Raw genomic sequence first — 23,790 nt, forward strand, 5'->3', positions numbered from 1 at the left:
CTCTTTTGTCTTTTGTCGGTCTACGTAAGGGCTTGTTGATTTTGTTGATCGTCTCAACCAGCTTTTGGTTTTGTTGAATGTCTATTGATTCTTCTTTTTTTGTTCTCCATTTCATTTATTTCTACTCTAATCTTTATTTCTTTACTTCTGTTTCCTTGGGGTTAGTTGCTGTTCTTTTTCTAGTTCGTGCAGGTGTGTAATCAGGTTTTTGACTTCAGCTCTTTCTCTTTTTTAATGTAGGCAGTTAAGGTTGTAAATTTCCCTCTCAATACTGCCTCCACTAAATCCCATAAGTTTAACTATATTTGTTCTCATTTTCATTCATCTCAAGATGTTTACTGATTCCACTTGCAATTTCTTCTTTAACTCTCTGATTATTTAATGGTGTGTTGTTTAATCTCCATGAATTTGTGCATTTTCCAGTTCCCCACCTGATCATTCCTTTATGATTAGAGAAAGTGCTTTGTAATATTTCGATCTTTTAAAATTTTTTGAACCTTGTTTTGTGCCCCTGCATGTAAAGTCTCTCCTGGAGAATGATCTGTGAAAACTGAAGAACAATGTAAGTATGCCCTCTTTTTTTCTCTCTCTTTATCCTTTTAGTTACCCTTACTGATAATCTTCATTTCTGTGCTGTTCTCTAAGCTTCTCTCTCCTGTTCTTTCCTTTTATCCTGCAGTATATATTGTAGGGCAGTTCTCTTGTTAACAAACTCACTCGGCCTCTGCTTATCTGTGGCTATTTTAACTCCCTCATTTTTTAAGGACACTTTTGCTGGATAAAGAATTCTTGTCTAGCACATTTCCTCTTTTAGTATCTTGAATATATCATATGCCATTGCATTCTCACCTCCAGGTTTCTAATGAGAAATTGGCACTTAGTCTTCTCAGGCATTCCTTACATGTTATGAATCTCTTTTCTCTGGCTGCTTTAAGAATTCTCTCTTTAACTTTGGCAATTAATTTTTGATTAGTATATGACTTGGAATGGTTCTGTTTAGATTTATTTGGTTTGGCACATGTGGTGCTTTTTGGACCTAGATGCCAATGCCTTTCATAAGAGTTGGAATGTTCTCAGCCATTATTTCCTCACATACTCCTTTTTGCTGTTTCCCCTCCTCTTCTCCTCCTGGGACCCATGACACAAATGTTCATGTGCTTTGTGTTGTCAGTCAGTTCCCAGGGACACTGTTCAATTTTTCCTATTCTTTTCTCTCTGTTCTTTTGTCTGTTTGAATTTGAATGCTTTGTCTTCTCTCTCTGATCCTGCTTTCTGCCTCTTCAGATCTGCTTTTGGGTGCTTCTAGTGTATTTTTATTTCATCTGTTGTGCCTTTCATTCCCATAAGATCTGTTAATTTTCTTTGCATGCTTTCAAATTCTTTTTATGCTCTCTGAGTGTCTTCTTAGTAACCTTTATCTCTTAATTCATGTAGTTGAGTTTATTTAGGAGTTTTGTTTGAACATACTCGGTTAGCTGTTCCAGGTTCTGTGTCTCCTCAGAGATTTTTATTTGTTCCTTTGGGCTATATCTTCCTGTTTCTTTGTATGGTTTGTAGTTTATTGCTGATATTTGGTCATTTGTTATCTTGTGGGTTTATTCTGAAGGTTGATTTTTCTCTTGTGTGGGATTTTGTTATTGATTGGATTTGTATTAAGGCTCTTCTTTGATGATTGGTTTGTTTAGTATTTCCCAGCCACAATAGGACCAAGTACCCATGCAGGGAGGCACAGACCAGATGCAAAGGGCCTGTGGTGAGGTCAGGAAAGACTGCAGAAAGCCTTTTGTTCCCCCCTCCACTACCCAAGGCTGCACTTTTCTGGCCTGCTCAGCAGATGGGACTCCTTGCCAAGCCTCCTTGTTGATGCTTCTCTGTAACTGCATTTTCTTGACCTGCATAGTAGATGGCAGTCTCTGACAACTTATTCCCTCAGCCCTAAGAAGGCAGGCTATAATTGGTGCTTTGCCAGTTCTGCCTGTGATGTGGTTGAAACATTGACTCATTCGCTTATGAGCAGGACGGGCTAGAACAGCAGTAAATTTAGTAAATCTAAAAAATTTAGTAAATCTAAATTTACTGACCAATACTGGATGAGTATTGGGCTGTGTCCTCCCCTCAGGTTTTCTGTTTCGTTGTAAATTTTTATGAATTTGTTTTTCATACATTTATTAAAATGTGTAAGTAAAAGTTCATAATACCTTTTTTGGGGGCATTGGGGTAGGGTAGGAGGGAAGTGCCTGGGCCAGGAATCAAACCTGGGTCTCCTGTATGGCAGGCAAGAATCATCATGTTTTCTGTTTTATTTTTGGTGCTGTAATTCTATCTGGCTTTTCATTCTTAATGTTTTTATGTGACTTTTATTGACTTTTTAATAAATCTTGCCATAATTATGCCAATTTTGTTTTTTTCAAATAACTTTTTGGCTTGATTGAACCACTTTATAATATGTGTGTTTTTTACTTTTAATTTTTTTCCTTTTACTTTTTTGGGGTATTTTCAGTTGCTTATGTTGTCATTACTTCCCACGGAATTGCAAGATAATATTTTTATTGTGTTTGTTTTAGTTTTAGATATTATCAGATATTATAATGGCTTCTTTGATGTGTCTTATTAAGAATGTATTTCTTTTAGTTTCCATTCTTGTGTTTTTCTGGTTATGTTTTATTTATTGTTTGCAAACTTCATTGCTCTGTGGTCAGAGATTGACACCCATGGTAGTTAGAGTCAGTTGTCAACCTTGGCCAGGTGAAGGCACCTAGTTCTATTGCTGTGAACAGGAGCCAATGGTACGTGAACCTCATCCATTGCTGATTACATCTGCAGTCGGCTAGGAGGCTGCCTGCTGCAATGAATGACGCTTGACCTAATTGGCTGGTGCTTAAATGAGAGACTCAGTGTAGCACAGCCCAAGCAGCTCAGCACGCCTCATCTCAGCACTTGCAGCTCAGCCCAGGCCTTTGGAGATGCAGAAAGAAATCACCCCGGGGAAAGTTGTTGGAACCCAGAGGCCTGGAGAGAAGGCCAGCAGAGACCACCCTGTGCCTTCCCACTAAGAACCTTAGTTGAAAGTTAGCTGTGTTTCCTCTGAAGAACTAATGAAATAAATCCCCTTTTATTAAAAGCCATTCCGTCTCTGGTGTGTTGCATTCTGGCAGCTAGCAAACTAGAAAACCGCTGTATTCGGAGATGGGCTATAGCCCAATGTGTGGTTGAATTTTATTAAGTTAGGAAATGCTATTGTGATTCAGTGAAGTGGTTGATACAGTTGTCTTCTGTGTTGCTACTGAATTGTCTGCTTAACTTTTATTAGAGCTCTGGTGGTCATTTTATACATGTTTCAGGCTATGATATAACATATATACAGCTTTTTCTTAACTTACGCCTTTCTTCATTCTGTAATACCTTATTTTTCTCTCATAAGCCTTCTTGCCTCGAGCCATTCTGAGTAATGTTTGTTGGCTTCCTTTCTACTCTTTCATTTTTCTTTTTGATAGATTTACCTTATGTATCTTTCCAATAAGCTTATTGTATTCTTATGTTTTATATGTCTCTTATAAAATGTATATAACTAGAATATTTTAATCTTTTTTTTTTTTTCATGGGCAGGCACTGGAAATCGAACCCAGATCTCTAGCATGGCTGGTGAGAACGCTGCCTGCTTGGCCACCGTGGCCCGCCCTCTTTTAATCATTTCGATAAGATTTGTTTTAATTGGAATATTTAGTACATTAACATATTGTATTGATACATTTGAATTTTAAAAGTTCTTTTTCTATTTCAGTTTTCTTTCCTCTAGTTCCTTTTCATTTGAATATTTATCTCATTCTAAATCTATTATTTCAGTCGTTGTCCTGGAAATTTCTTCTCCATACTTATTTACTAAATTTAGATTCTAGCATATGTTCTCTTTCAGTGTATGTGGTTTTGTTATCATGTGTTTAATTCTTTTTTTAAACCTCAAGAGATTATTTTATACAGTGAATTCTGCTTTCATTATACCTACATAGTTACCACTTTGTGGGCTTTACTCTGAATTCTTTTTCCCTGAAATGCATCCTTTTAAGAATTTCTTTTGTCTGTGGGAGGCAAGCCCAGAAATACCTTTTTATCCCCCTGTTTTTCTGTGGATATTTTGGTGATTAAAGGAGTACGTATTTGTTCTAGTTTGCTAGCTGCCGGAATGCAATATACCGGAAATGGAATGGCTTTTCAAAGGGGAAATTTAATGAGTTGCTACTTTACAGTTCTAAGGCCGAGAAAATGTCCCAGTTAAAACAAGTATATAGAAATGTCCAATCTAAGGCATCCTTCCGGGGAAAGATACCTTGGCTCAAGAAGACCGATGAAGTTCAGGGTGTCTCTCTCAAGTGGAAAGGCACATGGTGAGCATAGTCAGGGTTCCTCTCTCATGTGGAGGGGCACATAGTGAACACGGCATCATCTGCTAGCTTCTTCTGGCTTTCTGTTTCATGAAGCTCCCCGGGAGGCATTTTCCTTCTTCATCTCCAAAGGTCGGTGACTGGTAGACTCTGCTTCTTGTGATTCTGTCGTTCTGCTTTGCTCTCTCTCAATCTCCTGTATTCTCCAAAATGTTTCCTCTTTTATAGGACTTCAGAAACTTATCAGTACCCACCCGAGTGGGTGGAGACATGTCGTCACCTAATCCAGCTTCATAACCACTCTTGATTAAATTACATTTCCAGGGAGATGATGGTTATGGTTTCAAACATACAGTATTGAATAAGGACTATTTTGCCTTTATGAAATGAGATTTGGATTAAAACATGGCTTTTCTAGGGGACATACATCCTTCCAAACCAGTACAGTATTTATATCCAGAACCATGAAGATATCTCACTATCCATTGTTGCTAGTGAGAAGTCAGCTGTCAGTTCAATTTCATTTATTTAGAGCAGTAGTTCTTAAAGTGTGTTCTCCAGTTCAGTAGCATCAGCATCATGTGAGAACTTTTGGAATTGCATATTATTTGACCCCCACTCCGGAGGTACTGATTCAGAAACTTTGAGAATGGATCCAGTTATGTGAGTTGTCTTTTGTTCATATTCTAATAGTTATTTGCAGTGTGTTTTAACAAGCCCTCCAGGTGATTTTGATAAAAGTTAAAGTTTGAAAAGAGAGAGGGAAAGGCACAGGCAAATACTGTAAAATGCGTAGTTCCTGTACTACACATTCTTTTCCCATTTCAGAGAGAAAATTTAATTGCAAAGGTTGAAGATAAATGAAAAAATCCACACAATGAATTCTCTGGTAACAGTGAAGCCAGAGAATACCAGTGAAAGAGAAAAAAAGACAGGTTACCTTTAAAGCTGTGGTTCACAGTCCCTGTCAGTGAATCTTTTTTTAATTTGGCAAATCTTCACACACATAACATTCCGTCCATGGTATGCAGTCAGTGGCTCACAACATCATCGCACAGTTGTTTATTCATCACCACCATCACCTTTTAGAACTTGCGTCACTCCAGAAAAGCAAACAAAAAGAAAAAACCCACGCATACCATACCTCTTTCTTACCCCACCTTCATTGATCACCGGTATCTCCATTTACCCAACTTATTTTTACTCTTTGTCACCGCTATTATTCATGTTTTTATCCGTGTTTTCCAACTCACCTGTCCATCCCTTGGACAAAAGGAGCATCAGACATAAGGTTTCCACAGCTCCCTTGTCTGACTTTTGCCTTATGAACTAATCTCACTAACCTCAGTTTTCAAAGAGAGCTTATTTCCTGGGGTGATTGCGAGGATGAAAGGAGAGCATATAATCTTATATGGCTTGATGAATTTTCATAAACTGTGAACACAACAATGTAACAAACCCTCAGATCCAAATTCCCCTTGAGCTCTCTTTCAGTCACTGCTCCCCACTTCATCCTGTCCATGGTATCCTCTACCCTGACGTAGCAACATAGATTAGTTTTGCCTGTTTTTGCACTTTATGTGAGTGAGTTTGTATAGTATGTTCACTTTTGTGTCTGGCTTCTTGCATGAACCCTGTTTGTGTGATATTCAACAATATTGTGTGTAGTAGAAAGTTAATTCTCATAGTATAGTGTGGATGAGTGGCAACTGGTTTACCCATTCTAGTCTTAAATGGACATTTGGATTATAAGTGGTGCTACTGTGATCACTCTATTTTATATCTTTTGTTTTGTTAATGTAAATATCTCTGCTGTGTATATATATAAGAGTAAATTGTTGGGCCAGAGGTTAAGATTTCATAAATAGTAGATGTTACCAAACAAGTTGCTCAAGTGATTGCCCTGGCTTGCTACTGTCAATAGTATATGAGAGTTACACTGTAACTCGGCATCCTCCAGAACTTGGTATCATCTTTTTCATTTTACCTCTTGTGGTGAGTTTATAGTGGTATGGCATTGTGGTTTCATTTTAGATTTCCCAACAACTATTAAAGTTGAACACCTTTTCATGTTTTTTTTTTGGCTAATTTGATTTTAGTTTTTGTGATGTGTCTATCCATATCCATTTCCCATTTATAAAAATTAGATTGTCTGCTTTTTGCTGGTTCTTTTTGAGTTTATACATTTTTTTGCTTGTGTGTCTGGCTTCTTTTGGTCAACATGGAATGGAGAGTTATCCATGTTCTGTGTCTCAGTAGCTAGTTTCTATAAACATAACAGAATTAATCCATTTTCTCATTGAAAGTTTATTTATAGTTCTTGGCTGTTATGCATAAGATTGCTATGAGCATTCATGTATGAATCTGTGTATATATGTTAATTTCTCTTGGGTACCTATCTAGGAGTGGAATTGCTGGGTTAAGTGATAAGTTCCTTTCTGAAAAAATACTGCTGCATTGTTTTCCAGAGTACTTGAAGCATTTCACACTTTTAAAGTCAGGATGTGAAGGTTATCGTTACTCTACATCTTCAGTAATATTTAGTGTTGATAGTCTCTTTTCACTATTCTGGTGGGTTGAAATGCTGAATTACTAATTTTAATTTGCTTTCCTCAGTTGCTAGTTCTTGAGCGTCTTTTCCCATGCTTATTATTGGCCATTTATGGCAAAAGACCACAGCAGGATTATTGTATCAGCAGATACATGTATTTTTAACAAAGAGCCCGAACTTTAGGAAGTATGTACCAAAACACTTAGGAATAAATGGATATGATGTTTGCAACTTATTCTCAAATGGGCTGAGAAATAAAATAGGTGTGTGCGCATCTCCGCCCGCCCCCCACCCCCCAGAAAGAGCACACAGACATGTGACAGGACCAGAGCATTGATACTTGGTCAGTCTTGCCAAAGGGGGTACAGAGGAATTCTGGGTACCATTCTCGTAACCTTTACTTAGTTTGAAATTAAATCATGATAAAAAGTTCCCAAGAAAAGAGTTCATTCTAAAGAACAATCACCACCCCACTTCTTTATTTCTCCCAACCCTTCAGCCCTCTCTCACCTACCTAGGAAAAGTTTTGGAAAGCACACTGGGCAGGGAACTGGATAGCTCTGAGTTTAGGAATATATAAAAGAGAAGGTGTGAAAAACAGACATTTAATGGTTGAATTTTGGTCCCCATCAGTGTTTCAGTGACCTTGGCCAAATTACATAACCTTCTTCACCTCAGTTTTCAGTTCTGCTTTATTGGATTAATATAGATAAAACACCTACAGTAGTGCCTAGGACATATTCATCTCATGCCAGCCGCTAGCACCATCACTGTTTCTTGTATGGCCTCCCAGGCAGTGCTCTGCTTCTTCAAAGTTGGTACCCCCACCCCAAATAGGTGCCATCTCTTCCTTACATATAATTTCTTCATTTTAAACCTTTTTTTTTTTTTTAAAACATGGGCAGGCATCGGAAATCGCACCCGGGTCTCCGGCATGGCAGGCAAGAATTCTGCCACTGAGCCACTATCGCACTGCCCTTAATTTCTTTATTTTGAATGCTGTTAATTGACTTGTGTGGTGAATTGGTTTGATCAGATATGTTTTGCTAAGTGAGAAGATTGGTCCCCAGAGATGAATAAATTAGACCAGTGAGCACTTTGAGAACCATATCTTCTAAACTGGGGTGATGTTGTATGGATACCTAATGGGTATTTGGAACCAGGGATAGGTTTTGGAATTTGAGGCAGGGGTGGAGATGGTTATAATAGGAAGTATGTGATGTTTTCAAAGACAAATACTATGTTCTTTAAAATTTGTCTTGAGAGTTGACGTAGCACTTGAAAAAGTGACACATTTTTCGTGCTGCAGAATTGCAGTTCATTTGCTATGCTTTACAAGGTTGGTGATAAAGAAAGGATCCATACTGCACATTAGTTATTTAGAAGCAATAACAATTAAAATTTTTTTACCTTTTTTTGTAGTGAGATTATATTCTGATCAGATCGGTCTCATCAAGGAGTGCATTTCCCAGTCCCCCAGATGCTACAGACAGTCAACCAAGTTCCTGGATCTTGCGGAGCTACTGAGGGTAGCAGGTAGATCTTTTGAATGCTAAACTGCAGCAGGAGGTTTCTGTGTTAATGTCATGCAAGGCAAGCATTAAAACTTTGCTTATGGTTGTCAGAGAGCAAAGATTAGTTTTTTTCCTAGAAAGACTGGCATAACCATAAACCACATTGTGAAAGCGCTATCATTATTCAGTCATCCTCAAGAAACATGGCTACTGGAACACAGCTCTACATTTTCAGGCAGTTCCCTCCAGCCTCTCCATTACATCTTGACTAACAACGTGGTATCTACTTAATGTGGAAGAGTAATCTCCAGGATAACCTCTCGACTCTATTTGGAATCTCTCAGCCATTGACACTTTGTCTCATTTCACTCCTCCCCCTTTTGGTTGAGAAGGTTTTCTCAATCCCTTGATGCTGAGTCTCAGCTCATTCTAGGGTTTTTCTCAATCCCTTGATGCTGAGTTTCAGCTCATTCTAGGATTTCTGTACCACGTTGCCAGGAAGGTCCACACCCCTGGGAGTCATGTCCCACATAGACAGGGGAAGGGTGGTGAGATTGCTTGTTGTGTTGGCTGGAGACAGAGGCCACATCTGAGCAACAAAAGAGGCTCTCTTGGGGGTGACTCTCAGGCCTAAATTTTAATTAGACTTGACCTATCCCTTGTAGGGTTAAGTTTCATATCAACGAACCCAAAGACTGGGGCCTCAGCCTATAGCTTTGGTTGTCCCCACTGCCTGTGAGAATATCAAGAATTCAACTTGGGGAAGTTGAATTTCTCTCCATTCTCACCATTCAGTTCCCTTTGGGAACTTTGCAAATACTTTTCCACTCACTGATCGAATCACTCTGGAATTCATCGGGGCATCACTCTGGACAAACCAACAAAATCTCATGTCCTGCCTGAGATTCCAAGTACTTAAGGTGTTCAATCAAACTATCTACATAAGTTATATTAGGAAATGCACTAGTCAAAATATAAATTTTGTACCAAAGAAACATTTTTTGCTTTAGTCTCACACATAAGGTGAGGTTTTAAAATATTAATTACCATCTATTTTCAGCACCCCGCAATAATGACATTCCTTTGTCCTTCCTCATGCAAAAACGTTTTTAAAATTTGTACATTTAGTCACTATTATTATACACTCTAAGCATTCCTAGATTATACCATCTCAATCTTTAACATCTATCTTTCTTTCTGATTTCATTTATGCCCCCAGCCCTCCTCCCTCTATCATTCTCACATGCAGCTTCATTCAGTGTTTTAACATAATTGTATTACAGTTAGGTAGTATTGTGCTGTCCATTTCTGAGTTTTTATATTCAGTCCTCTTGCACAATCTGTATCCCTTCAGTTCCAATTAACCAGTGTCTTACCCTATTTCTATCTCCTGGTGGTCTCTGTTACCAGCGAAATATTCCAAGTTTATTCAGTAATGTCAGTTCATATCAGTGAGACCATACAGTATTTGTCCTTTTGTTTTTGGCTAGTCTCACTCAGCATAATGTCCTCAAGGTCCATCCATGTTGTTACATACTTCATACCTTTATTCTATCTTAAAGCTGCATAATATTCCATTGTATGTATATACCACAGTTTGTTTAGCCACTCATCTGTTGATGGACATTTTGGATGTTTCCATCTCTTTGCTATTGTAAATAATGCTGCTATAAACATTGGTGTGCAAATGTCTATTTGTGTCTTTGCCCTTATGTCCTTTGAGTCGATACCTACCAATGGTATTGCCAGGTCATATGGCAATTCTATGGTCAGCTTTTTGAGGAACTGCCAAACTGCCTTCCACAACAGTTGTACCATTTGACATTCCCACCAACAGTGAATAAGTGTGCCTCTTTCTCCACATCCTCTCCAGCACTTGTCATTTTCTTTTTTGTTGATAATGGCCATTCTGGTGGGTGTGAGATGATATCGCATTGTGGTTTTGACTTGGATTTCTCTAATGGCCAGGAAAGTTGAGCATCTTTTCATGTGCCTTTTGGCCGTTTGTGTTTCCTCTTCTGAGAAGAGTCTGTTCAAGTCTTTTGCCCATTTTGTAATTGGATTGGCTGTCTTTTTGTTGTTGAGTTGAACAATGTCTTTATAAATTCTGGACACTAGACCTTTATCTGATATGTTGTTTCCAAATATTGTCTCCCATTGTGTAGGCTGTCTTTTTGCTTTCTTGAAGTTCTTTGATGTGCAAAAGTGTTTAATTTTGAGGCGTTCCATTTCTTTCTTTCTTTCTTTCTTCAGTGCTCTTGCTTTGAATGTAAGGTCTATAAAACCACCTCTAAGTATAAGATTTTTAAGATATTTCCCTTCATTTTCTTCTAACTGTTTTATGGTCTTAGACCTAATGTTTAGGTCTTTGATCCATTTCGAGTTAACTTTTGTATACAGTGTGATACATGGGTCCTCTTTCCTTCTTTTGCATATGGATATCCAGTTGTGAGAGCCATTTTTGAAACCAACCCAGGAGAGAAGGTCCAACACATGTTTCCCTGTGCCTTCCCGGGTGACAGAGGAACCCAGATGCCATTAGCTGTTCTTCACTGCAGGTAACTTCTTGTTGATGCCTTAATTTGAACATTTCCATGGCCTTAGAATTGGAACTTGTGAGTTAATAAATCCCCTTTATAAAAGTCAATCCACTTCTGGTATATTGCACTTCAGCAGCTTTAGCAAACAAAATATATCTTGGTTTCATAGAAGTGGAGTGCTGTGACTTAGAAATGCCAAAAATGCTGAAAAGGCTTTATAAAGAATTAAGGGGAAGGTTCTGGAAGAAGTGTGATATGCTTGAGGAGAAAAGGCCTAATTTGCTTTAAATAAACTATTGGTAGAAATATGAACTTTAAAGATACTTCTGAGGAGGATTTAGACAGAAACGATGAATGTGTCATCGCCAACTAGCAGAAAGGTGAGTCTCATTTTAGTGGAAGACAAATTGGGAAAATTTAATCTGGGTATTGGATGGAAGGTAGAACTGAAAATGACAAAGCTGGGATACTTAGCTGAAGAGATTTCCAGATGAAATGTGGAACATGCAGCCTGGCTTCTCCTTGCAGCTTATAAGAACACGTGGCAGGAAAGGGTTAGGCTGAGGACTGAACACTTGGGTACAAAGAAACTGGAAACTGATAGTTTGGAAAATTCTGGGCTTCCAGAAAGTGAGACCCCAGAGGCTAGTACCCTCCATGAGGACTGACACAAACATGGTACAGTCAGCCATGTGAGGATAAGCTAGGCTTGGAGATGGACTTACCCAGAATGGATTTGTGGAAAATCCTATTGTCTGATTATCTTGACCCCTGTATGCTGCATACCAAGCCAACAATGGTTTTTTCCCTTTTTTTTTTTTTTTGAGATCTTTATAATTCAAATCACTGCCAGCCTTTCACTAAAAGGGACAGAAAAGGAACAGATTGAATGAAAAATGACTTCAAATGCAGAACCATGGAAGCTAAGGTCTAGAGCTTGGAGATCTTGGACCAGGAGAGGGGACACATCTATTCATGTGGAGAGAGTGAATTTGCCCTGGAGTTTACAAAGGTTGGGGCACATTCTACAGGATTTGGGGAGAGCCTGGCTGCCAACTCACAATTCAGAACAGATTGAGTTGTGCGCCCTGGAGATTGCAGAGAGTCTGAGACAACCAAGATGCATGAAGAAGGTGGGACTGAGAACAACGTAGTCTCCCCAGACTTTGCCGATGTTGCAACCCTCACCCCACTGTTTGCAGAGAACAAGGCTGCTGTGTAAGCCCTTATGAAGGGTGGGATTGCTGGCTTATCAAGCTCCAAGTATAAAACATCGTTCTATAAATGACTCTCAGACTTTGAAATCAAATCGAGTATGTCCTTCAGGTTTTCAGAATTATTTGGTGACCCCTGTTTTCCTTCCAATTTCTCTCTATGTAAATGAGAATATGTATCCTATGACTGTCCCTCCTTTGTATATTGGCAACAGAAAACTTGTAAGTTTCACAGGTCCACAGGTTCACAGGACTCTTTTGCCATAGGACAAACCATGTCTGCAACTGATTTTGATGAGACTTGGTGCTTTTCGGACCTTGTTTTGTATTTTTATTCTTACTGAAATATTTTAAGGCTTTGTGATATTGTAATGGAGTGAACATATTTTGTATATGCAAAGTACATGTCATTGTGGTCCAGAGAGTGGAATGTGCTGGTTTGTAGTTATGAACCCCAGAAAGTCATGTTCTTTTAATCCAATCTTGTAGGGGCAGATGCATCGTTGGATGGGAACTTTTGATTAGGCTGTTTCCATGGAGATGTGATCTTGACCATTCAAGGTGAGTCTTAATCTGCTTACTAGTGTCCTTTAACAGTGAGACATTTTGTAGAAAGCACAGTCACTTGAAGTAAGAAACTGCCCCAGTAGAGGCAAATAGGACCCATAGGAGCAGAGAGAGCAGCTTATGGTACGCAGCAAAGGCAGTGCTAAGAGGGAAATTTATTGCCCTAAATGCCTTTATCAGAAAAGAAGAAAAGGCAAAAATGCAGGAATTAACTGTCCACTTGGAAGAACTGGAGAAAGAACAGCAAACTAATCCCAAAGCAAGCAAAAGGAAAGAAATAACAAAGGTTAGAGCAGAAATAAATGAAATTGAAAACATGAAAACAATAGAGAAAATCAATAAGACCAGAAGTTGGTTCTATGAGAAAATCAACAAGATTGATGGGCCCTTAGCAAGATTGACAAAAAGAAGAAGAGAGAGGATGCAAATAAATAAGATTAGAAATGAAAGAGGAGACATAACTACTGACCTCACAGAAATAAAGGAGGTAATAACAGGATACTATGAACACTTTACGCTAATAAATACAACAATTTAGAAGAAATGGACAGGTTCCTGGAAAGACATGAACAACCAACTTTGACTCAAGAAGAAATAGACGACCTCAACAAACCAATCACAAGTAAAGAGATTGAATTAGTTATTCAAAAGCTCCCTAAAAAGAAAAGTCCAGGACCAGACGGCTTCACATGTGAATTCTATCAAACATTCCAGAAAGAATTAGTACCTACTCTCCTCAAACTCTTCAACATAATCGAAGTGGAGGGAAAACTACCTAATTCATTCTATGAAGCCAACATCACCCTCATACCAAAACCAGGCAAAGATATTACAAAAAAAGAAAACTACAGACCAATCTCTCTAATGAATACAGATGCAAAAATCCTCAATAAAATTCTAGCAAATCGTATCCAACAACACATTAAAAGAATTATACATCATGACCAAGTAGGATTCATCCCAGGTATGCAAGGATGGTTCAACATAAGAAAATCAATTAATGTAATACACCATATCAACAAATCAAAGCAGAAAAATCACATGATCATCTCAATTGATGCAGAGAAGGTATTTGACAAGATTCAACATCCTTTCCTGCTGAAAACACTTCAAAAGATAGGAATACAAGGAAACTTCCTTAAAATGATAGAGGGAATATATGAAAAACCCACAGCTAATATCATCCTCAATGGGGAAAAATTGAAAACTTTCCCCCTAAGATCAGGAACAAGACAAGGATGTCCACTATCACCACTATTATTCAACATTGTGTTGGAAGTTCTAGCCAGAGCAATTAGGCAAGAAAAAGAAATACAAGGCATCAAAATAGGAAAGGAAGAAGTAAAACTATCACTGTTTGCAGACGATATGATACTATATGTAGAAAACCCAGAAAAATCCACAACAAAATTACTAGAGCTAATAAATGAGTACAGCAAAGTAGCAGGCTACAAGATCAACATTCAAAAATCTGTAGCTTTTCTATACACTAGTAATGAGCAAGCTGAGGCGGAAATCAAGAAACGAATCCCATTTACAATCGCAACTAAAAGAATAAAATACCTAGGAATAAATTTAACCAAAGAGACAAAAAACCTATATAAAGAAAACTACAAAAAACTGTTAAAAGAAATCACAGAAGACCTAAATAGATGGAAGGGCATACCGTGTTCATGGATTGGAAGACTAAATATAGTTAAGATGTCAATCCTACCTAAATTGATTTACAGATTCAATGCAATACCAATCAAAATCCCAACAACTTATTTTTCAGAAATAGAAAAACCAATAAGCAAATTTATCTGGAAGGGCAGGGTGCCCCGAATTGCTAAAAACATCTTGAGGAAAAAAAACGAAGCTGGAGGTCTCGCGCTGCCTGACTTTAAGGCATACTATGAAGCCACAGTGGTCAAAACAGCATGGTATTGGCATAAAGATAGATATATCGACCAATGGAATCGAATAGAGTGCTCAGATATAGACCCTCTCATCTATGGACATTTGATCTTTGATAAGGCAGTCAAGCCAACTCACCTGGGACAGAGCAGTCTCTTCAATAAATGGTGCCTAGAGAACTGGATATCCATATGCAAAAGAATGAAAAAAGACCCATCTCTCACACCCTATACAAAAGTTAACTCAAAATGGATCAAAGATCTAAACATTAGGTCTAAGACCATAAAACAGATAGAGGAAAATGTTGGGAGATATCTTATGGATCTTACAACTGGAGGTGGTTTTATGGACCTTAAACCTAAAGCAAGAACACTGAAGAAGGAAATAAATAAATGGGAGCTCCTCAAAATTAAACACTTTTGTGCATCAGAGAACTTCATCAAGAAAGTAGAAAGACAGCCTACACAATGGGAGACAATATTTGGAAATGACATATCAGATAAAGGTCTAGTATCCAGAATTTATAAAGAGATTATTCAACTCAACAACAAAAAGACAGCCAACCCAATTACAAAATGGGAAAAAGACTTAAACAGACACCTACCAGAAGAAGAAATACGGATGGCCAAGAGGCACATGAAGAGATGCTCAATGTCCCTGGCCATTAGAGAAATGCAAATCAAAACCACAATGAGATATCATCTCACACCCACCAGAATGGCCATTATCAACAAAACAGAAAATGACAAGTGCTGGAGAGGATGCGGAGAAAGAGGCACACTTATCCACTGTTGGTGGGAATGTCAAAGGGTGCAACCACTGTGGAAGGCAGTTTGGCGGTTCCTCAAAAAGCTGAATATAGAATTGCCATACGACCCAGCAATACCATTGCTAGGTATCTACTCAAAGGACTTAAGGGCAAAGACACAAACGGACATTTGCACACCAATGTTTATAGCAGCGTTATTTACAATTGCAAAGAGATGGAAACAGCCAAAATCTCCATCAACAGAAGAGTGGCTAAACAAACTGTGGTATATACATACGATGGAATATTATGCAGCTTTAAGACAAGATAAACTTATGAACCATGTAATAACATGGATGGACCTAGAGAATATTATGCTGATTGAATCCAGCCAAAAACTAAAGGACAAATACTGTATGGTCCCACTGATGTGAACGGACATTCGAGAATAAACTTGAAATATGTCATTGGTAACAGAGTTCAGCAGGAGTTAGAAACAGGGTAAGACAATGGGTAATTGAAGCTGAAGGGATACAGACTGTGCAACAGGACTAGATACAAAAACTCAAAAATGGACAGCACAATAATACCTAATTGTAAAGTAATCATGTTAAAATACTGAATGAAGCTGCATCTGAGCTATAGGGTTTTTTTTGTTTTTGTTTGCTTGTTGGTTTGTTTGTTGTTGTTGTTTTTTACTATTACTACTACTTTTATTTCTTTTCTTTATATTAACATTTTATATCTTTTTCTGTTGTGTTGCTAGTTCCTCTAAACCGATGCAAATGTACTAAGAAACAATGATCATGCATCTATGTGATGATGTTAAGAATTACTGAGTGCATATGTAGAATGGTATGATTTCTAAATGTTGTGTTAATTTCTTTTTTTTTTTTTCCGTTAATAAAAAAAAAAAAAAAAAAAAAAAAAAAAAAAACAGTGACTCTTATGCAAGCAACATCAAACCTCCCGATTTTGTCATCGCCAACACATATAATGGTTCCTTTTCCATCAGTGTCTTTTTGACTGTTGAACTATAGCACCACTTCCCCCTCTAAAGTTCAGAATAGGGCATGCCTCAGTTCCTTGCCACGAACTTACTAGGAAATCATTCATGTATATTTTTAGTATTCTACTAGTTAAACAGCCTTAATTTATTTTCTGCTTTTAGGATCAAGTTTTCCATCCTTGTTCCATATCATGATAATTTTCTTAGAAGATTTAGTTTTCTATGATACTTTAGTGTTTTCATGGCAGAGATTAAAATGAATCATTTATAGATTAAAGAATACTTTCTAGAAATGCAAAAAAGAATGGTAGTGGTGGTGACATAACATCGTGAGTGTAATTAACAGCAGGGAATTATATATTTGTGGTTGAAAGGGGAAATTTTAGGTTGAATATATGCTATTAGAATAAAAATTTTTAAGAAATCCTTTGAACTGTATAACACAGTGAATCCTAAATTAATCCGTGGACTTCAGTTAATAGTACAATTATAAAAATGTGCTTTCATCAGTTATAACAAACATACCACACCGATGCAAGTTGCTAATAATAGGGTGATATGTGGGAATAGTGTATATTATGCATGAACGCTCTGTAAACCCAGAATGGTCTTTTTTCCTGAATGAATTCTGATATAGGCCAATAAGAAGATACCTAGGATGGGAGAAGATAAGACATGCATCTTATTCAACAACTGAATGACTGACAACAGACAGGAAAAAAAAAAAGCTTAAAATCTCTCCAAACATTGCAAGTGAGGACTTGGTACTCCCAAATGCAGTGACTGCCGGAAGCAGCTGATCTTTGGAGAAATCATCTTATTGGTAAGAAACTCAGTTCTCAGTTACTGAGAATTTTGCTCACTTGTCTCCTCTGTTTTCTTCCCAAATATTTTATTTCATTGTTGTTCTGTGTTATTTGTCTAGATATTCCATCCAAATCATACTTTCTAAAATTAAGGTTGTTCTGCTACAAATAATTAAATCTCTTAATAATCACTTTATTTTGACCTCACATTTCCATCTTCTGAATCTGACCAGTTTCCCAAGACATAAATTTCAAGTTGGATCCTAATTTAAACTCATGTAAATATTAACTTTATAAAAATCAATAATTTCTGTATACTAAATTTTTTTTTAAGAAAGTCACAATTTCATTGCAATTTTATCGCGCTATAGTGATGTACCACCCAATCCATCAGAAGTATACAATCAGTAGTTCACAGTATCATCACATAGCTATGCATTCATCATCATGACCAATTTTGGAACATTTCATTACTACATAAAAGAAAAAAAAATCCAAAACAGCTCATACTTCTTATTCCACCCTATTATTGATACCCTAGTATTGGTGTGTTACATTTGTTACTGTTGATGAAAGAATATTAAGATATTACTATTAACCATTGTCCATAGGTTGCGACATGTATATTTCCCATATACTCCTCTATACTAAATATTTATTAATGGTTATACATAAGAATCTGTAGGAATGTTTTCTGTAAGAGTCAGACTGAAACAGAGAAGGACTGCAGGGATGAACTAAATAATTGTTACCCATTTTTAGCTATCAGGTATTGACTACCTGCTATTTGCCAAGCTCTGTGCTCAGTCCTTTGTGTGGATATTCTCATTTAACACTATAAGTATTAATTTCATTTCACAGTGGATGACATTGTGGACCATAAAGGTTAAGAAACGTGACACAAGTCAAACAGCAAATGCAAGAGTCAGATTTGGACCTGGGAAATTTTATTTCAGAAATCAGACACCCCTGTGGTTTGAAGGATAAAATATTGGTAGCTTCAAATAGAAAATATGAAATTATGAGTTCAAAACCGATGTATTAAAAGAAGGTAGATGTATAAAAAACTGATGTATTAAAAGCATTATTTGGGAGGTGCTCAGGATAGAGGTAAAAAGCAGTGATCATTCAAGATTTTCAAAGGTTTTTGGTAAATGATCTTCATCATGATAATGATAGGTAGATGTTAAAAGCTTTAATAACATTATTTTATTTAATTTTCACAACTGACCTTGTGAGGAAGTTGTATTTATTATATGTACTTTTTAGTTGAGCACCTAATGGTTAGTTAAGATAGTCACAGTTTCCCAAAGACCCACAGCTAATAAATGCCATAGACAGGAGTTAAATGCTATTTAAACTGACATGGGGGTTTTCACCTTTAACAGCTGTATGCCATTGAAATCTTTCAAAATGTTAGGCTATAGAAAGGATAGAGGTTATTTACTGTTTGTGTACAACAACCTGATAAATTCTACATTTAGTGAAAAGCCACATCTTTTTTGCTCAGAGAGAGGTCACATCTGGGCAATAAGAGAGGTTCTCTGGGGGTGCCTCTTAGGCCTAATTTTAAGTAGACTTAGCCTATCCTTTCAGGAATGAGTTTCATTGGGGCCACTCTCAAAATCGAGGGCTTGGCCTATCGATTTGGTTGTCCCCTCTGCTTGCTAGAATATCAGAAATTTTCCAAATGGGGAAGTTGAATATTACCCATTCTCCCCATTCCCCAAGGGTACTTTGCATGTACTTCTTTATTTACTCTCCAAATCTCTCTGGCATTTATCAGGGCATCACACTAACTTGAACAAACCAACAATATCTTATGCCCTATTCAAGATTCCATGTGCTTACGGTGTTAACTAAACTGATCATACAAGTTAAATTAGGAAATGCATTACCCAAAGTATTAATTTTGCACCAAATAAGCATCTCTCCTTTTAGTCTCAAACAGAAGTTGATGTTTTAAAACATTGACAATATCATCCTTTCCCCAGTCTTCTGATATACCTAGTCCTATCCAGGTCACCTTCATTCATATCTCTGCTCAATGTCTGATCACTTTTTCAACTTCTTAAACAGTTCCTGTATGGAGTAGTGCTGACTTTCATAGCTTCAGAGCTGTAAGTCTGGGTCACAGGTGTCATATAAACCCCTGAAGTTTCTGGGAAAGGCCATGTTATATACAAACAGCTCAGTATCTCAGAATTTAGAATTAACAGTTACACTTCCTGAATATATGTAACTGCTGTCAGAGTTTACAATCTAGAACCCTTTACAATAAGCCCCAACCTGATAACCCATGCTCTCAACTTCAGTTTACTGAATTTTTACATTATAGTTTGTCCATAGGATTGAGACATGACAATATTTGTCTTTTTGTTTCTGACATTTCATTCAACATACAGCTTTTAAGGTTCATTCATCTGGTTGCATGCCTCACAACCTCATTCCTTCTTGTGGCCACTCAGTAGTCCCTTGTATGTGTACGACCATAGTTCCCCCTTCCATTCCTCAGTCGTTGTACCCTTAGGCCACCTCCTCTCCTTGTGGGTCACGAACATTGCCACCAGCGACACCAGCATGCAAATGTCCATTCATGTCCCCACACTCAGTTCCTCCAGGTATACACTGAGCAACCGGGTTCCAGGATCTTACGGCAACCCCACCCCTAGCCTCCTGTGGAACCACCACCCTGCCCTGCAAGGGGCTGCACCTCTCAGTTTCCCTACCAATGTCAATAGGTACATCTCTTTCTCCGCATTCTCTCTAGCACTTGTTTCTCTTGTTCATTTTTAAACAATTTTATTCACACATCAAACAATCCAACCTTATTGTATAGACATGCCGTTACCACCATACTCTATCTGAAGACATTTCCTTTTCTTCCACACAGAATCCATCCCCCTTCCCCCGTCTCCCCGCCTGTTGACATTTAGTTTTGGCATAATGCCTTTGTTACATTCAGTGGAACCATATTACAATGTTATTGATGATACCAGATGTCAGCTTACTTTTGTACTTTTTCCTATGTACGGTTTACTTGCAACACCCTGCAATACTGATATTCATTTGTTCTCCCACGTGCAAAAACAGTTTTTAATTTGTATATTAAATCACCGTCATTGTACACTGTCACTCAGTCTTTATTTTCTATCTTTTATTCTGGTTTCATATGTGCCCCCAGCCCTTCTCCCTCTAGCAATCTCACATTCAGCCACATTCAGTGTACTTATATTATTGTCCTACAGTCGATAATATTGATGTGCTTCTTTTTGTTGTCTTTTTGTAAAATTTTATGACATATTTTCATATGAATAGATTCATAAACCTTCATCAATTTCAAGATTGTGGACCATTCTGTTGCCCACAAAGAAACTTCTTTGTACTATTCCTTTATAGTCACACCCTCCCTCCCCTGCTGAGCCCTCATGACCCCTGATCTCTTTTCCATGTCTAGAGTTAATGCCATTCCAGGAAGGGTATGTGGTGGAATAATACAGAATGCTACTTTTGAGATTGGCTTTATCATTCAGTATGATTCCTTTAAGATCCATCAAAATTGTTGCAGTATCTGCTATTCATTCCTTTTAATTACCAAGACGTACATGCAAAAAGCAGTAAAGTCTGAGAATGCTTTAAATCTAGTTAACTCTATTGTGCCTATATAAATTTCCTAGTTTTGATAAGTACCATGGTCATGTAAATATTTTGTATTTTTCAAACTTCCTGTGAGTCTATAGTTGCAAACTTTCAAAATAAAAATATTGAAAGACATAGTGGAGATGAAGGAAGGCCTAAACCTCTCTTTAAGAAGGATCCCAACTAATAATTAGAAGTTAGAGATTAGAAAAACTATTTGGAAATCACAGTGGTCATAACAGATTCTAGTACAGTCGTCAGTGAGACCTAGAGTCATCTGGTGGAATGTTATTGAGAACAGGATATTCACAAAGTCTCATAGCATTGCCCCAGAGATTAATTATTAGTTACCGGATGGAAAGTGACCTTTAAAGTGAAGAAACCACCTTGGCCAAGTGGTCAGACCCGTTATCACCAATTAAGTGAGAAGCTGACATCCTGATAGGATGCTCCAAAAAGAATACAGCATCTGCTCTGTGATCGTCTTGCCAAAAATACATACCTGCAATTTAATCATGAGAAAATCAGAAAAAATACAAACTGAGGAACGTTCTACAAAACTATAGATGGCAATATTTAAAAAAATAGGTATTATGAAAGATTAAAGGAGAAGTTGATAAGGGACTTTTCTAGATTGAAGGACACTAAAGTTGGAAGTAAGAATCTTGATTAGATTCTGTTTCTTTTAAAAGTCAACGGAAATTTGATTGCAAACTATGTATTAAACAACAATATTGGTGTTATGTTAAAGTTTTAGGTTCATAGGGAAATGCCCTTTTACTCCAGAAATTCATTATGACATATTTAGGACTAAAGCATCTTGATATCTGAAACTTACTCTCAATGGGTCCATCAGAGTTAGAAAGAGAAAAACAGCGTAATAGAGAGGAGATAGAGATGCACAGAGAGACACAGAGACAAAGAGAAAGAAAGACCAAATTCACGAAGATATACCAGTAGCTGTCAGAAATGTGACGGGACTTGTGACTGAAGCAGTGAAGGCAGTTTACCGGAATGACCAGCAGATGGCAGTATCGGCTAGTCATCAGTGCAGTGGCAGAGGGTGGGTTCCTGCTGCCAGCCTGGGTGTGTTGGGACCCCTCCTCCCACACCCACACGGCGCTGGTGGGGAGTGATAGGTGAGGACATGCGCACCCACTGAGATGCAGGTCATCTGGCCTGTGGATTTTTGACTCTGCGTTCCTGCGGTCACTGAGACACTTTATAAATTTAATATTTGCAAGTGTTCCCTGTTGATTCTATTTCTCTAGAAAACCCTAACTAATACATCTTGGTACCAGGAGTGATTCTTAAGAAACAGAATCTTAAAAATGGGTTTTTATGAATGGTTTTCTACTCTGACTGGACTCAGAGACACTGAGGACTCTGATTCCCACAGTCAGAACGACATTCCCAATCCATGGAGTGAGTTGGCAAAGGAGATAGTCAAAATATCATCATTCGATTCTCCTAATGCTTCGCTTGTCTGAAGCCAGACTCTGGGGGATAATGTTTTTAACACCTTTACAGAGTTTTGTAGAAATAAGATGTGTTTCTAAGTTTTGTAGAAATAAGAAGAGTTAGAGAGATGTTTGTTGGTTGTTGTTAGATACACTGGCTACATTAAGGGGTGGAAGGGATGGGCTTAAGGCTTCCAACGAGAAGCTTATGCGCGGTCTGAAAAATGTCGACGTTTCTATGAGTATCCTGAAGGAAAATCTTATTTCCTGTAGCCGTAGACTTGAGATCTCTGAAAATCAGACTCAGAATCTTATCGTTAGAGTAGCACCTTTACAACATAAGCTGAAATCTCGGTCTTGCATGGTGTCTGCCGTTAAAGTGAGGGCATTGATTGGAAAGGAGTGGGACCCTGACAAATGGGATGGTGACATGGATTGATAATGATGTCGGGGGTGAGGTTGAAGCCCTAGATCATGCTGAGTCTTCTCTAGATAACCCTGTAATAGTTTGCCCTGAGGACATAACTGCCCCACCTGCAGCCTGCCTTGAGGAATTGGCCACCTAATCTCCTCCTGAAGGGATTAGCCCTAGAGTGATTAATCCTATTTCACCAGAGGAATCTGCAAATGAAGGCCCTGAAGCAAAATGGCTTGGAAGATATTTCTAATTTTTTTCATGACCCACCCCCACCACCCCTCATTTCTTCGAGACCTATGACTAGACTAAAGTCCCAACAGGCCCCTAAAGGTGAGGTACAAAGTATCACACATGAGGAGGTACGTTATACTCCAAAAGAACTGTGTGAGTTTTCCAATCTATATAGACAGAAATCAGGGGAATATGTGTGGCAATGGATTTTAAGAGTGTGGGATAATGGTGGGAGGAATATGAGGCTGGATCAGGCTGAATTTATTGATATGGGCCCACTAAGCAGAGATTCTGCATTCAGTGTTACAGCTCGAGTGATTAGAAAAGGTGTTAACTGTTTGTTTGTGTGGTTGGTTGAAACATGGATAAAAAGGTGGCCAACGTTACCTGAGGTTGAAATGCCAGAACTGCCCTGGTATAATGTAGATGAGGGGATCCAGAGGCTTAGAGAGATTGGAATGTTAGAGTGGATTTATCATGCAAAGCCTGCTCTTACATCCCAGGAATGTCCAGAAGATGCACCTTTTACCAGAACAGTGGGAAATAAATTTGTGAGACTAGCACCATCATCCCTAAAGAGCTCTGTGGTTGCGCTTCTCTGTAGGTCAGATATTACTGTAGAAACTGCTGTCACTGAGCTGGAATCCTTTACACAATGGGGATGACAGGATCCCAGGTTGGCAGAGCCAGGTGGCAGCACTTAATCACCAAAAACAGGGTGGACGTGGCTATTAAAATAGACAGCAAACTCAAAGGAGGTGTCAAAATTATGTGACATGCAGAGATTTGTGGCAGTGGTTAGTAAATCATGGGGTATC

At 38.0% G+C, this 23,790-nt stretch overlaps 1 protein-coding gene across 5 annotated transcripts in view; it reads left to right on the forward strand.

The window, feature by feature from the left end:
- LOC143650444 (uncharacterized) overlaps positions 1 to 17,785 on the forward strand; it is a 29,492-nt gene extending 11,707 nt beyond the window's left edge. For 3 of the 5 annotated variants that reach the window (XM_077121222.1, XM_077121223.1, XM_077121224.1), the window contains exons 4-7: positions 8,353 to 8,466; positions 10,891 to 11,002; positions 12,688 to 12,759; positions 17,056 to 17,785. In XM_077121222.1, the coding sequence (XP_076977337.1) occupies positions 8,353 to 8,466; positions 10,891 to 11,002; positions 12,688 to 12,759; positions 17,056 to 17,119 (362 nt within the window). In that variant the 3' untranslated portion in view covers positions 17,120 to 17,785. The remainder of the gene's footprint in view (positions 1 to 8,352; positions 8,467 to 10,890; positions 11,003 to 12,687; positions 12,760 to 17,055) is intronic. The other 2 variants (XR_013159559.1, XR_013159560.1) reach the window with 2 other exon arrangements.
- The last annotated feature ends 6,005 nt before the right edge of the window (positions 17,786 to 23,790 follow it).

This window comes from Tamandua tetradactyla, chromosome 11 (genome assembly GCF_023851605.1).
Source record: "Tamandua tetradactyla isolate mTamTet1 chromosome 11, mTamTet1.pri, whole genome shotgun sequence".
Lineage (NCBI taxonomy): Eukaryota > Metazoa > Chordata > Mammalia > Pilosa > Myrmecophagidae > Tamandua > Tamandua tetradactyla.